Here is a 13,701-nt window from a genome sequence, read left to right as displayed (position 1 = left end):
TTTATTTGATTAAGTAATCAATATTTGAGTCAAATATGTGCTCTCAGCCACACAGGATACAGGCCTCCCTACCTTTATCTTCCCTACGCACCCCTACGGTCGTTTTTACCTTTCTGCTCGCCTCATTTGTTTCAACCAATCCCGCTGAGATTTCGCGTTTGCGTCACGAGTTTCTAGGCGATCGGGAAAATCCTCTCCGCGGCTGCGCGAAGACGCGCCCCCTCCTGGTGGTGCAGATCAAACGGTCCAAGCGCGCGCGAGTTGTTGAGAGCGGAGTTTGTCAGGCGTCTAGCGATCTAAGATTGGTGTCCCTTGAAGCGAAGAGCGGCCCCGCGAGGGCAACGGACGTGCAAACGGCCCCGGCTCAGTGAGGACTTAGGTCTTATTTGGTTTGTGTTCATTCTGGGTTCTGCCCCGGCTTTTCTGTCAAGTCTGGAGGCCTCGCTCATGGTGAGCTTCGCCCCTCACACTAGTGAACTGGACTGGGTGCCGCGAGGAACACTCGTTTTTTTCCTTTTCTATTTTTTTTTCCGTGCTGGGAATTGAACCCAAGGCCTTTCACATATTTTTAAAATGTTTAAATGCCGTCTGCCTTAAAAAGAAAAAATATATATTTTAATGGAGCTGGCGTGATGACCACGCTTGTAATCCCAGAAGCTCAGAGGGGAGGCTTAAATTCGAGGCCAAGGGCTGGCCAAGGGCTCACTTGGTAGAGCGCTTGCCTTCTATGCACAGGGCCCTCGGTTCAACCCCCACCACCACAAAAAAAAAAAAAAATCGAGGCCAGCTTCAGCAATTTAGCGAGGCCCTAAGCAATTTAACGAGACCCTGTCTCAAAATAAAAATGAAAAGGGCTGAGGCTGTAACTCAGTAGTAGAGCACCCCTGGGTTTAATCCTCAGTACCCCGCCCCCCCGAAAAAAAAGTCCTTCAAGGCTGCAGTCAGGTACCGCCCCTCATCCTGGAAGCTCCTCCCAGCCAGAACTGGTCTTATGTCCTCCATCCTGCCGGTGGGCTAAGTTTCTTTGCATAAGATGTATCTTATCTATTTCATTTGTAATTGCTGAACGTCTGTAAAAATTCTAGGCTCTTGGGATCCAACATTGGATAAAACAAAGGGTCCTGCCGGTCCAGGGCAGGGGAGGGAGAGACACTGATGAGAGACACAGGTCTTTGAAGTAAAGAGTGTGTTTGAGGGTGATGTGAGCCATGGGAAAAGAAAGTAACAAATTGAGGGTGGGTCTTGAGGCTCTAACAGAGGGGAGATAAGTTGAACTTGGGTAGTGTTGGGGAAGAAGGAAGTAAATCACAGGCAGAGGAAATAGAAGGTGGTTTAAAGGGCAGACTATAACTCCTGCATATATGAGACCCTTGTATGTAAGAGGAAGGTGTGGAAGGTGGGAATCCTGAACTTGTACCGGGGGTCCAGTGCAGGCCATTCAGCCAAAGCAATCCACAGCAGGGACTGGGGTGCTGGCCTAGACTTTCAGACAGTTTAATCTTTAAATATTTGGCATAGAATCTATGGAAAAAGCCAGAGATCTAAAAATTGTTTTCTCCTAGGGATGCTGATTTAATTAACAAAATGAATATAAAATCTTATGTTTGAAAACCTGATCATAACCTTCCACTTGAATGCAAGGTTGGAAGATTAGAGCTGTGTGGATAGTGCATAGTTGGTGGGGAGGGCATGAAAAAACAGAACAAAATGTATGTCAATATATGAATGTGAAAACAAAAAGAATCTCCATCTCTCATCCCTGCACCCTGTTTCTTATGCCTACTTATGGGCATAAATATGTACTAGTAGTGATTACAAGGAAAAGCCAATAAATTTGGTTTAATAGTGATCAGAAATGGAAAATCTTTGTTTTACCTAAGATTCTAAGAGCAGAACATAGTAATGAGATAAATTCACAGCAAGGTCAGACTTTGTAGCAGAAGGGTATCATCAACAAGCTCAAGAGAGATTAATAGAAGGAGCTCTGATTAACTTCTGGAGAATTGTGACAAAGTGGTCCCATCAAAGCACAAATAACTTGTATTCATGGAAGGTACAGAAGCAGTGAAGGACTGAGCATTGGTGAACATTTGAAATGTCTAGATTTGAATCCTGGCTTCCCCTATTATTGTGTGATCTGAAGCAAATTAGTTTATCCCATGCTTGGATTATAATGTATGTTTACTGAATGTTAGAAATTATTACTCAGAATATAATAGTCATTGAAATAAGATACAGAACAGTAGAGTATTAAAGCCTGAAGTAGTTATGAAGAGAGTACTTTTCCCTCAAAGACTTTAAAAGTTCATTTGGATTATATCATGTGCAGATAGATAACGTGACTGATATATTATTTTAAAAATTACATAGCATGGACTGAGGGTATATCTCAGAGGTAGAGTTCTTCTCTAGTATGCACAAGGCCATGGGTTCAATCCCCAGCACCAGAACAAAATGAATTAACAAACAAAATGAATATTAAAATGTCCATCAAGCAGTAGGAAATCCATTTTCTTTTGTCCTGCCCATGCCACTTCCAAAAAAAAAAATTACATACGAAATTGATTGTCTAAATTTTATGTAAGGTGTAGAAAATATTTAAAACACTGCTATTTTATTTATATAGTTGATTTGCACTAACTCATTTGATCCTTATCTCCTTTTTTAATATTTATTTTTTAGTTTTCGGTGGATACAACATCTTTATTTTATTTTTATGTGGTGCTGAGGATTGAACCCAGCACCCCGTGCATGCCAGGCAAGCATGCTACCGCTTGAGCCACATCCCCAGCCCTTCCTTTTTTATTATAACACTTAGAATTGTTGTTGTTGTTATTTGCTATATCCCTAGCCCAGAATTATTATTTTTTACATTTATCTTTCCCAATAGACTTGTAGGAATTATGTGTCACAGGACAAAATATCTTCAACACTTCAAAGAGCTTGGCATGTTGTAGATGCTCAGTGATTGTTGGAAGAAAGAATATATAATATAAGCAGTCCCACTTGGGACTTTTGTACTTTTTCCATCTCTGTTGGCTGAGTTAAGTCATATGTGTCCACTTCTTTGTTCACTACCAGTTCAGGCCAAGTTGATGTTCTTTCAGAACTCTATTCAAGCTATTTTTTTCTAAGAAAAATTTCTTTTTACTTTCCTTTTTTCTCTCCCCAGAGTATGCTTGGAATCACACTCAACTCTCATTTTGTATTTGAATTTTCAAACATTGTGTTTTGTACAGGTCTACTTTAATGCATAAGATAATAGTCATCTAAATTCATACTTCTAAATGAATGCTATCCCTCAGAATTACACTTTGGGAGGATCCCACTGATGACACCTTTCACCTTTATTTAAAACTTCTTTGAAAATGATTTTTAGAATTTCCAAGATATAAAATAAAAATCTTTTTCTTTTTTTTTTTTTTTTTTTGGTAGTGGGGATTGAACTCAGGGGCACTCAATCCCCAGCCCTATGTTGTATTTTATTTAGAGACAGGGTCTCACTGAGTTGCTTAATGCCTTGCCATTGCTAAGACTGGCTTTGAACTTGAGATCCTCCTGAATCAGCCTCCCTAGCTGCTGGGATTACAGGCATGTGCCACTGTGCCTGGCAAGAAAAAATCTATTTATTCAACTATCTTAATATTCTTTGAACAAAAATATTACTCAGTCGCCTTATTTGCCAAACTTTGCTCTGAGTGACATATATCTTTTACCTAGGAAGATCTGTTTATCATTGAAGACATTCTTAAACTCATGTTTTGAAATTTTCTTCAGAGTCCGAGTGTTTTATTTAGAATATCTTCAATGATATTTTTCTTAGAAAAAATTAGCTTGAATAGTGTTTTGAAAGAAAAATCAATTTGGTATGAATTGGTGATAAACAAAAAAGTGGACACATAAGACTTAACTCAGCCAAAGCAGTAATCCAAAGTTTTTTTGGTGAATGTGGAGGCAGGTCAAAAGGAGGTGAATTATTTGAGGAATATTTCTCAGAGGTCCTGAAGACAGTGTCCTGATGAAACATTTCTCCCTTTTTTCAGAGAACAAGATTGTAATGACCATGTTCTCTAGATTGAGGGTCACATTCTTTTACTGAATAGTGCCAGAGAAACACTACCAAAATCCATCTCTAAACTGTTTTATATATAAGTTTCCATGTTGGCTTTCTGTGGACTCAGTCTAATAGATGGAGGCAAACTAGTAAAAACATAAGTACAGTACAATTTTATATAAGAATCTTGCTAAACAAATATTCCTTCATAGCTGGGTGTGGTGGTGCATACCTATAATTCTAGGTACTCCAGAGGTTGAGGCTGGAGGATTGCAAGTTTGGGGTCAGCCACCCTCAGCAATTTAGCAAGAATACACCTCAAAAATTTAAAATAAAATAACAGTTGGGGATGCAACTCAGTGGATGAACTCAGCATCCCTGGGGGATTAATCCCCAGTTCTCCCAGTATTGCCCCCCCCCAAAAAAAATCAAGTATTTCTTTGTTCTTTTACATATTTTCCCTCATCTTTATCCTATGCTTATAAGCCAAACTTAAATAAATACATGCAAGAATTTCTTTTAGTACACTCAAATTATTGATATTTTTGCTATAGACTCTCCAGACTACATGAGGTATAAGGAAAAGGACTGACTTAACAATATCAAAAAATAATTTTCTCTATCTTTTTTTTCATCACTTTTCCCAGCACTACTGATGTTTTTCTTTCTTTCCAGCTTTTAGCCTTTCTCCCAAGGATGGAAATGCTTCTGTTTGGTATCTGGACCCTACTGACATTGATCCCTTGCCCAGGTGAGGCTATTTGGGAAAGTTTCTTTAGGCCAGTATGTGTATGGATACACATGTCTGGTCAGTGAGCAAGGGGTGGGGCAACACTTCAGTATTTATTCATCTTGACTCTTGGGAGAAATTATCCTATCTCTTGATTCACTGGAACACAGAATCTCCAGGTGTCTCTGGGTTGTAATTGGGTAACCTAAATTAATAGACCATCAGAGAGAACTCTGTCTAGGAAATGTGTCTTTTTCTGCAAGGCTCTCTGCTACTCTACGACTCTTCTTGTCTTGGTAGGATCATGTAGTAGAACAGAATTGCTCGCTTTATGGCAGCTGGGAAGTGAAAGGAGGGAGAGGAGAGGCTGGGATTCCAATATCCCTTGTCTCAATGACCTGTCTTCTACTAGACCCCATCTCCTGAAGGTTTCACCATCTCTCAGTAGAGAGATATTCCCTTCAAGAACATTTTACTTGGGCTGGGGGTGTAGCTCCATTGGTAGAGTGCTTGCCTTGCATGCACAAAGTCCTGGGTTCAATCCCCAGCATCACACACACACACACACACACACACACAAAGAATGTTTTACTTCTTTGTTGCCACCCTTTGTGTCATGACGAGCCATAACAGATTCCTGGCATCACACATACTAGGCAAGGACTCTAACACTAGCTACATCTCCAGCCCTATAATAGGATCTTGTTAGGACAGGGCCTGTTATAGCTCAGTTGCAAAAAGTTGTTGCATTGGTAACAGGAACTCTGGAGCCTTATCAGGTAATATTTCTACAGGTGTTGTGCAGAGGGAAATATTTGGTAGATATAGTGGATGGTGGACATGGTAGCTAAAAGGGACTATGCACCTTACCTACATCAGGTATCTAAAATATATCTGATGTTTCCATCAATGCATCTGAGACTGTTTCCCTAACATTGTGTTAGCTTTCCATTGCTGGGACAAAATACCTGAGGGAAAAAAATTAACTTGAGGAAAAGCTTTTTTGGCTCATAGTTTCAGAGGTTTCACTCCATGACTACTCAATCATATTGTTTTTGGGTCTGTGGTAAGGCAGAACGTCATAGTAGGATCATGTGGTAGAACAGAATTGCTCAACTTATGGCAGCTGGGAAGCAAAAGGAGGGAGAGGAGAGGCTGGGATTCCAATATCCCTTTCTAGGGCATGCCCCAATGACCTAACTGTCTTCTACTAGACCCCATCTCCTGAAGGTTTCACCACAATCTGGCAACCAAGCCTTTAACATATGGGCCTTTAGGGGTCATTTAGCTCTAAAGCATCAGAGAACAAACTTGTAAATACTTCAAAACATTTGTTGCCTTAGCATCAAAGCAAAATGGAATATTCTCACTCTAAGAAGAGGTGGAAAGTTCCATAGGAAGTGAGTGACCATGGTAGTCACCTTTAGGCCAGTGGTTCTGAGAGTTTGGTGTGTAGAAGGTCCCCAAGAGGCTTGTTTTGACCGCTAGCATGTTTCCAAGTCCTGCCTTCACCAGTTCATAATCACTCAGTCTGACATGGAGTTGGAATCTACAGCATTCCAGTTGACTCTGGTAAAGGCAGTCATTAACTACAATTTGAGAAAAACAGCTTTGAGGTATAAGTGACAAAGCTCTTTCACTTAGGGATCTGTATGCTAATCCCATGAGGGTCCTCAGTAGCCAGTCCAGGGGAGCTTCTCAAAATTCTGAAAGCTTAGGAAAAGAATAGATTTGTGGACATGATTTTTAGCAACTCCAAAATGCCATTGTGAAGTCAAGATCTCAAGAAAGAAGATGGGTGAAGGAGTAATGGTTGAATTGGGACTCTCAACCAGTGATTAAAGTTCTTTTTTGTTCAGTCTCCTGAACCTTTTATATTCAGGGCAGGTTTTCCTTTACCTAGAACTAGATAAAATAAGCCTTGGATTTTGTCTGGGTCTCATGATCTTCACCAAAGTCTTCAGCATATGTGGTTCATTTCAGGGGCCATAGAAGAGCTTTTTGAGGTTTCTGTTTGGCCAAATCAGGCCCTAGTGGAATTTGGACAGTCTCTAGTGATCAACTGCAGCACAACCTGCCCAAATCCAGGACCCAGTGGAATTGAGACGTTCTTAAAGAAAATCCAGGTGGGCAAAGGGCTTCAGTGGAAGGAGTTTCTCCTGGAAGATGTCACAGAGAACTCTGTCCTGCAGTGCTTCTTCTCTTGTGCAGGGATTCAAAAGGATACAAGCCTGGACATCATTGTGTATCGTGAGTGGGGCAGAAAACTGGGGAGGAAAGAGGAGTGGAAAAACGGGAATCTGTCTTATTTAGGGGAGAATTAGGGCCCTTATTAAAGATTTCTGTCATACTGGAAGATTCCAGAGGCAGATGCTTCTTTTTCCCTTTGGCAGAGGCTGAGTTCTGGGTTTTGTATTAGCAGACTGTCGAGGGCATCCAGACATAGCTTCTGGAGGACAGGAAGCAGATGCTAATAATGCTAACTTCTGAATCATCAACAGAATATGATATTAGTGCTGACTATTTGCTACAAGTTGTTAGAATAACAGAAAGGAGAGTCATTTTGAGCTGGGGTAGTTAGAGAAGTCTACGAAGAAGGAGACCCCTGATTTGAAGAATGGGTAGACTTTGAATTGTTGGGGAAGGTAGTGAGGGGGATCATTCTGTGGGGCAACTAGCAGTAGTAAAGGTTGGTCTGTAAGAATAAGTGAAATCTCTTGTAGGTGAAGAACTTAGTTAGCTAGAGTGATTTTTGTGTGATGCTAAAAGTATTTTAGAAGTTGCTCAGCCTCTGAACACCCCTGGTAAAAAATAAAAGCTCTCCAGAATGGCAGCAACAAAGCAAAGGACCTCCCTTCCATTGTCACATTTCTGGGTTATGGCTCTAACCACCTTTGATGAGCAAGAAGAACTAGAAGACTAACTCATCCCATCTATGGTGGGGGCAGCAGGAAATTGACACTATATCAGATAATTTAAAGGTAGTAGTCATCTTCTGTCATTTGCATATTCACAGGCTTCCTGTCCTATGTCATTTCTTTCTGGAGAAGTGGGTAGCTCTCACTCATCAAGCCCTACCTTTTTTGTTTTAAAGAGCCACCAGAGCAGGTGATCCTGGAGCTTCAGCCTGCATGGGTGGCCGTGGATGAAGCCTTTACAGTGAAGTGCCAAGTGCCCAGTGTGACACCCCTGGAGAACCTCACTCTTACCCTTCTCCAGGATAATGAAGAACTGCACAGAAAGAACTTTGTGAGCATGACTGTGGCCTCTCAAAGAGCTGAGGTCACCATCAGTGTCAGAGCCCAAAGGGAGAATGACAGGTGTAATTTCTCCTGCCATGCAGAATTGGATTTGAGTTCACAAGGTGGAGGGCTCTTTCATGGCAACTCGGCTATCAAGCTACTCCGGATCTTTGGTGAGTTTGAGGCCATGTGTGAAAGGAATCCTGGCACTCATTTTGCTCATCTTGCCTTGGCCTTTGAGTTCTCGTTTTGGTTGAAGCTGTGAGGTTAATTGAACTCCACCTCTACTTTTTAACTCACCTTGAGAGAGAGAGAGAGACATTTTAGCCCCACTCCCATCCTACATTGTATGGTCCTACATAACACATGATTTATCATGACTTTCCTCTTTTCTTGCCTTTTGCTAATTTCTTGGCAGAATTCTCTCAGAGCCCCCAGATCTGGATCTCTTCCCTTCTGGAGGTTGGGATGGCAGAGACTGTGAGCTGTAAGGTGTCCAGGGTGTTTCCAGCCAAAGAAGTTATATTCCTCATGTTCCTGGGAGATCAAGAGCTGAGCCCCTTCCTCTTCTGGAGAGAGGACACAGCATGGGCCAATGCCACTGTTCGGGCCATGGAGACTGGTGATCAGGAGCTGTCATGCCTTGTGTCTCTGGGTCCAATGGAACAGAAAACAAGGAAGTCCGTGTATGTCTACAGTAAGTGACCTGCCTCTTCCTTTCCCATGTGAGTTCTCTGCTCTTGAAAACTAACACAGAAATGGGTTAGTAATTCAACTGTAGATATCTCTGCTAACCTTTGCCAGGTATGCTCTCAAGTGAATATTAGTCTTCATCTTTCTCTGTATGTGTAGGCAGGTTGGGATGTGCATCATGACAGTTCTAGCCAGCCTTCACCCTCTGCTTCCTAAGGCCATCCCGTGTACAGAGCAATTACTGGTGTTTGAACTTCACTCTAGAACAATTATTTGAAGGGAAATCTAAGATGAAAAGAGATATCTTACTGTCCTTTCAATAAAGACATATAACCAAATATGTGTACACTGCATTTGTTATAAGAGAAGCTTTCAAATCCCCAAACTCTTTGTTGTTCAGCCTTTATAGAAGCATAATGGCATCCAAAGTCTTTTTTCCTGTTGTCTGCCTATCCAAGGGAGACCTCCAGCAGAAAGTACAAAAATAGCTGCCAGTTTTGAAAAATGAATTTTCTTTATTCTTCCTTTTTTTCTTTCTCCTTTCTTCCTTCCTTCTTCCTTTTTTTTTTTTTTTTTTTGTGGTGCTGGGGATTAAACCCAGGGATATTCAACTACGGAGTCACACCCCAGCCCTTTTTATTTTTTATTTTGAGACAGGGTCTTACTAAGTTGCCAAGGATGGCCTTGAGCTTCCTTCCTCATCCTCTTGGGTCCTTTTTCCTTTCTTTATAGGTTTCCCTCCACCCATCCTGGAGATAGAAGAATTATATCCTCTGGCAGGGACAGACATTAATGTGACCTGTTCAGGCCATGTATTAACATCACCCAGCCCTACTCTTCAGCTACAGGGAGCCCCAACCCTCTCTGCTCCTGGGGAGACTGTATGGCTTCTACTTACTGCCAGGGAGGAAGATGATGGCCGAAATTTCTCCTGTGAGGCCTCTTTGGAAGTACAGGGTCAGCGGTTGGTTAAACACACTGTGACACAGCTTCATGTCTTATGTGAGTAGAGACCTGGTCTTTCTTAAAATAAGGATTATTTGTTCCCCATTCCCAGAGATCTTCTTGGCCAGTAACTTCATTGTTAACATTGCCACATTTTCCTCATTGAAAAATTAAAGAAAATACAGTGAAAGCTCTCCAAGCTTACTTGCCCCCAAGAAAGTGAGTGGGTAGGAAGATGAAGGGAAATTGGAACCCGAAAGGAAAGTGGTTGCAGTGATTAAACAGCAATAGTTGAGAGCTGATGACTGGGAGAACATAGGAAGGGGAAGTTGGAGCTGATGCTAAGGAGGAAAGTTTCCAAATATTCCATATCAAAATTTGTAATTTGCAAAGTGGGAAAATCCTCATTTCTGAGTTCACCCCTGCTCAACTCCTTCTCCATTGGGAAGCTAAATGGGTAACAGAACAGTGTTACCATTAGTCTGAATCTGTAAACATACTCTAGGCTGCATCTCAGACTCCTTTTCCACAAGGAGGGAAAGAGGAGCTGGCTCAAACAGGGAACTAATAATCTTCCTCTTGGGAAAGAAAGCTGTTAGGTGGAGGGAACAGCATTTGGGTGGTGTGGGGAGAGGGAGCTCAGCATGGAGGTGAAAAGGGGAACAAAGCATACTGAGTTGGCCTCCTTGGGGACTCTGTTTTTGCAGATAAACCAAGGTTAGAGGAATCTGGTTGTCCTGGAAACCAGACATGGGTAGAAGGAATGGAGCAGATGCTTACCTGTGTCCCAGAGGGAAATCCAGTTCCAGCTTTGGAGTGTACTTGGAATGGGATGATCATTGACCTTGAAGTGCCACAGAAGGCAACCCAGAACCACACAGGCACCTACTGCTGCACGGCCACTAACAAGCTGGGCTCTGTCAGCAAAGACATTGATGTCACTGTTGAAGGTAACTGCTGCTGCCCTGCTGTCAGACCCAGGGGTTTGAGATTTTACATATATATATTTTAGCTGTAGATGGACACAATACCTTTATTTATTTTTGTAGTGTTGAGGATCTAACTCAGTGTCTCACACATGCCAGCTAAATGCTCTACCACTGAGCTGCAATTCCAGCCCCTTGAGATTGTTACTCAAGCATGGAAAGAAGAAAGATTTTATTGGGCTGGGGAGGAAGAGACTTAGAAGTGGGCCTGGTGGTAAGGGTGGGGTTATTCTCTTGTCCTCAAACCCCTCTCAGTTCTCTGTCTTCTGTGCTTGGACTAGGACTGGATAAAGGAGTCAACTCTACCCTCTTCATCATCATTGTCATCCTTGGAGTGGGTGGCATCACCTTAGCACTGTATTTAAACTATCGGCCCTGCAAAATGAAGAGGAAGAAATTGCCCTATAAGCAGAAAAAGTATAACAAAGAAGAAGAAGACAATCAGTTTGCTGTTCAACAAGCAGAAAAGTGTAATTCACATAATTGTTGACTAGAAACAGCTCTTTGGTTGACAGAATTACTACTGGGGTTCCCCAGGGAGGGAAGAGTGGACAGAGGAGAAAGGAAGAAACAACATGAGGCTACATTACCCTTTGTGTTATGTTGTCCCATAAAACAGACATGTTTCAGGCCCCCCATGTCCTTTGTGTCCAGTCCATCCACAAGTTCACTTTTCTCTTTGAGTTCACTCCAGTCAATAGGATTTTCATTTTCAGTGTTCAGCTAGTGAGAGGGTCATAGAAGGCAACCCAGAACCATCTTGCTATGTGCCTAATTGCCTAATTGGATCATTCTTAGATCTACAAAGATCCTGCTTTTACATCTTCATTCCCACTACCCTTTTCTCTATGAAATTTGCCTCATAGGTTAAGGCTGCAAACATCTCTGAATTTCTTTTCATAAGCAATTGCAGAGTAATCTATGAGTTCACATTTGACATATTTACCTATATGAGATCTTGGGTTTAGTTTCAATGTTTAGCCTTAATTTCCTAAAGATGTATAACATTCATCTGCCTGAGAACTATTTCCTTAAATGTCAGGAGGAATCATCTTGGGCTGGGGATGTAGCTCAGTGTAGAATGCTACTGGGTTCATTCCTCAGTCCTGGGAAAAAAAAAGTCAGAGAATGAAAAAATCTCTTGTAAGATTTTATGATTTGGCTTTCTGTTTTGGAAAAAGTTTATTCACTCTTGGAGAGGCATGAGGAATCAGAAAACGAGATCTTTTCTCTCAGATCAGTCTTGAAATGTTGGCTCTGGTGAAAATAAATGTGATTTGATGATATCTGAATGTACTTTTCTTTGTATCATTCCTGAGAGTTTTTTTAAATTAAACCAAATAGTTGCATTTTAGAGCTTTGAACATAATTTCTAAGGTCAGAATATCAAATCGATAGCATGAACAGTGACCCTGGGGCAGGTAGTGCAGTAGCCTATCTGACCTGCCCTCAAAACTAAAGTTCAGACTTCCAGAGAGAGGCCTACAGCCTTCCATATTACCTACACTAGCTAGAAAGAATGCAGCATCAGATACCAAAGGGGAAACATTTTCCCCTTCCTCCCAGATCTCCCTGAGTTTTGGGAAGTGGTACAAAAGCAACATTTTGGTTTTACAACATCCTGGCAAAGGGAATGCCATTGTGAACAAATCATTGTTCCTGCCATCCACAAGATTATAGTTGGTTTGGGAATGTGTTAGCTTTTCATCACTGTAACAAATACCTAAGGTAAATCAAGGAGAACAGTTTTATTTTTGCTCACAGTTTCAGGGGTTTCAGTCCCTGTTGAAATAAGCAAACTAGCTGTTAGTCTTAGAGGTTAACAGATAAACCAGAAAATTAGGAGTTAGAAAGTAGACTAATCTTCAAGGCTGTGAAATTATGAACATATCAGGTGATGCGAGGTCAGGAAGTCATCTCAGCCTTCTTGAGACTATGCACTGTGTGGGCAGCAGAAATACAAGAAGCCAGAGCCTGACAAGGTCACTAAAACAGAACCGTCTATACAGGACAATAGTCTGCCCTATTTTCAAAAAAGAAGCAAGTTCTAGGTGATTAGGGGCAAATACATGTAGAACAGTGACTGCATAACACACAGTTACCTTTATTAGCATAGTAAAGCACCCCCAAAGTGGAGACAAGATGGTAATGAGATACATAGCATGAAGAAACATGATGAAGGGTTGGGGTTGTAGCTCAGTGGTAGAGTGCTTGCCTAGCAAGCATCAGGCCCTGGGTTCCATCCCCAGGACCACATACAAAAACTAAATAGACAAAGGTATTGTGTCCATCTACAAGTAAAAACATAAAAAAAGAAACATGATGAAGAAGAGCACAGATGGAACTATACTCCCATTCTACATGTGATGACATCAAATCTAGTTAAAAATATGTGCATTAACTCTTATGATCATGAAAGGATAGATTATTAAGAGACAGCCTAACTTGGGTGGGGGGGTGCTTATAGTTGATTAGAGAATGTGTTAGCTTTTCATTACTGTAACAAATACCTAAGGTAAATCAACTCAAGGAGGACAGTTTTATTTTTGCTAACTTGGTGGGGGGGCGCTTCCTGGAGGGAGAATATTTTGAGTTTGCAAAATAGCATTTCTCCAAGTGACCTTCTCAGCCTCAATTTTCCCACTAAATATGGTGGTTCCTACTCCTTCATCATGTGTGTCTTAATGTAAAGTATTCATTTTCTCAAATTGAGCGCTTGAGGAAGAATCTGGGAAAAAGCAGGTTTAAGAGAGCAGAGTATGAATAGCCTTATCCAGGGATCTCCAGCCATTTCATAGTCTGGATTGGCTGCATTAGGCTTGTAGTTAGTTGGTCCACATCTGCAAATGCCACCCTCTGACCCCAGAGCCCTGACTCCCAGTGATTAAAATAAGGAGGCAAGAAGGGGGTCATTTGTACTTCCTACGCTCTTCAAGGAGAGCTTTTGCTCTTCATTGCCACTGGGTGTCACTGTTGACAGAGGGTTTTACACAGTCCCACCAAATCAAGGGTTTCTGCAGATCCACATATTTGATTGGCTACTGTGAATCT

General features: G+C 41.6%; 1 protein-coding gene across 2 annotated transcripts; it reads left to right on the top strand.

The window, feature by feature from the left end:
• The first annotated feature begins 246 nt into the window (after positions 1–246).
• On the top strand, positions 247–11,942 carry LOC124081535 (intercellular adhesion molecule 5). 2 transcript variants are annotated; one of them, XM_046427745.2, is made up of 8 exons: positions 247–450; positions 4,730–4,805; positions 6,768–7,034; positions 7,879–8,199; positions 8,445–8,723; positions 9,452–9,721; positions 10,372–10,614; positions 10,932–11,942. In XM_046427745.2, exons 1-8 carry the CDS (start codon positions 448–450, stop codon positions 11,138–11,140), a joined length of 1,668 nt encoding a protein of 555 aa, XP_046283701.1. In that variant the 5' UTR covers positions 247–447; the 3' UTR covers positions 11,141–11,942. The 2 variants fall into 2 exon arrangements, with proteins under 2 accessions (XP_046283701.1, XP_046283702.1); XM_046427746.2 differs by having other exon boundaries at positions 256–367.
• The last annotated feature ends 1,759 nt before the right edge of the window (positions 11,943–13,701 follow it).

The sequence above is a fragment of the Marmota monax genome, unplaced genomic scaffold (assembly GCF_021218885.2).
Source record: "Marmota monax isolate L192 unplaced genomic scaffold, Marmota_monax_Labrador192_F-V1.1 WCK01_AAM20220418_F8-fsc00285, whole genome shotgun sequence".
Lineage (NCBI taxonomy): Eukaryota > Metazoa > Chordata > Mammalia > Rodentia > Sciuridae > Marmota > Marmota monax.
Note: the sequence above shows the minus strand (reverse complement) of the source record. Positions and strands in the feature narration are given on the sequence as shown.

Excerpts from the sequence above, each read along its gene's own strand:
- LOC124081535 (XM_046427745.2), top strand. Across the intron at positions 9,722-10,371 it reads GACACAGCTTCATGTCTTAT|ATAAACCAAGGTTAGAGGAA; the intron begins GTGAGTAGAGAC and ends CTGTTTTTGCAG. Across the intron at positions 10,615-10,931 it reads CATTGATGTCACTGTTGAAG|GACTGGATAAAGGAGTCAAC; the intron begins GTAACTGCTGCT and ends TGCTTGGACTAG.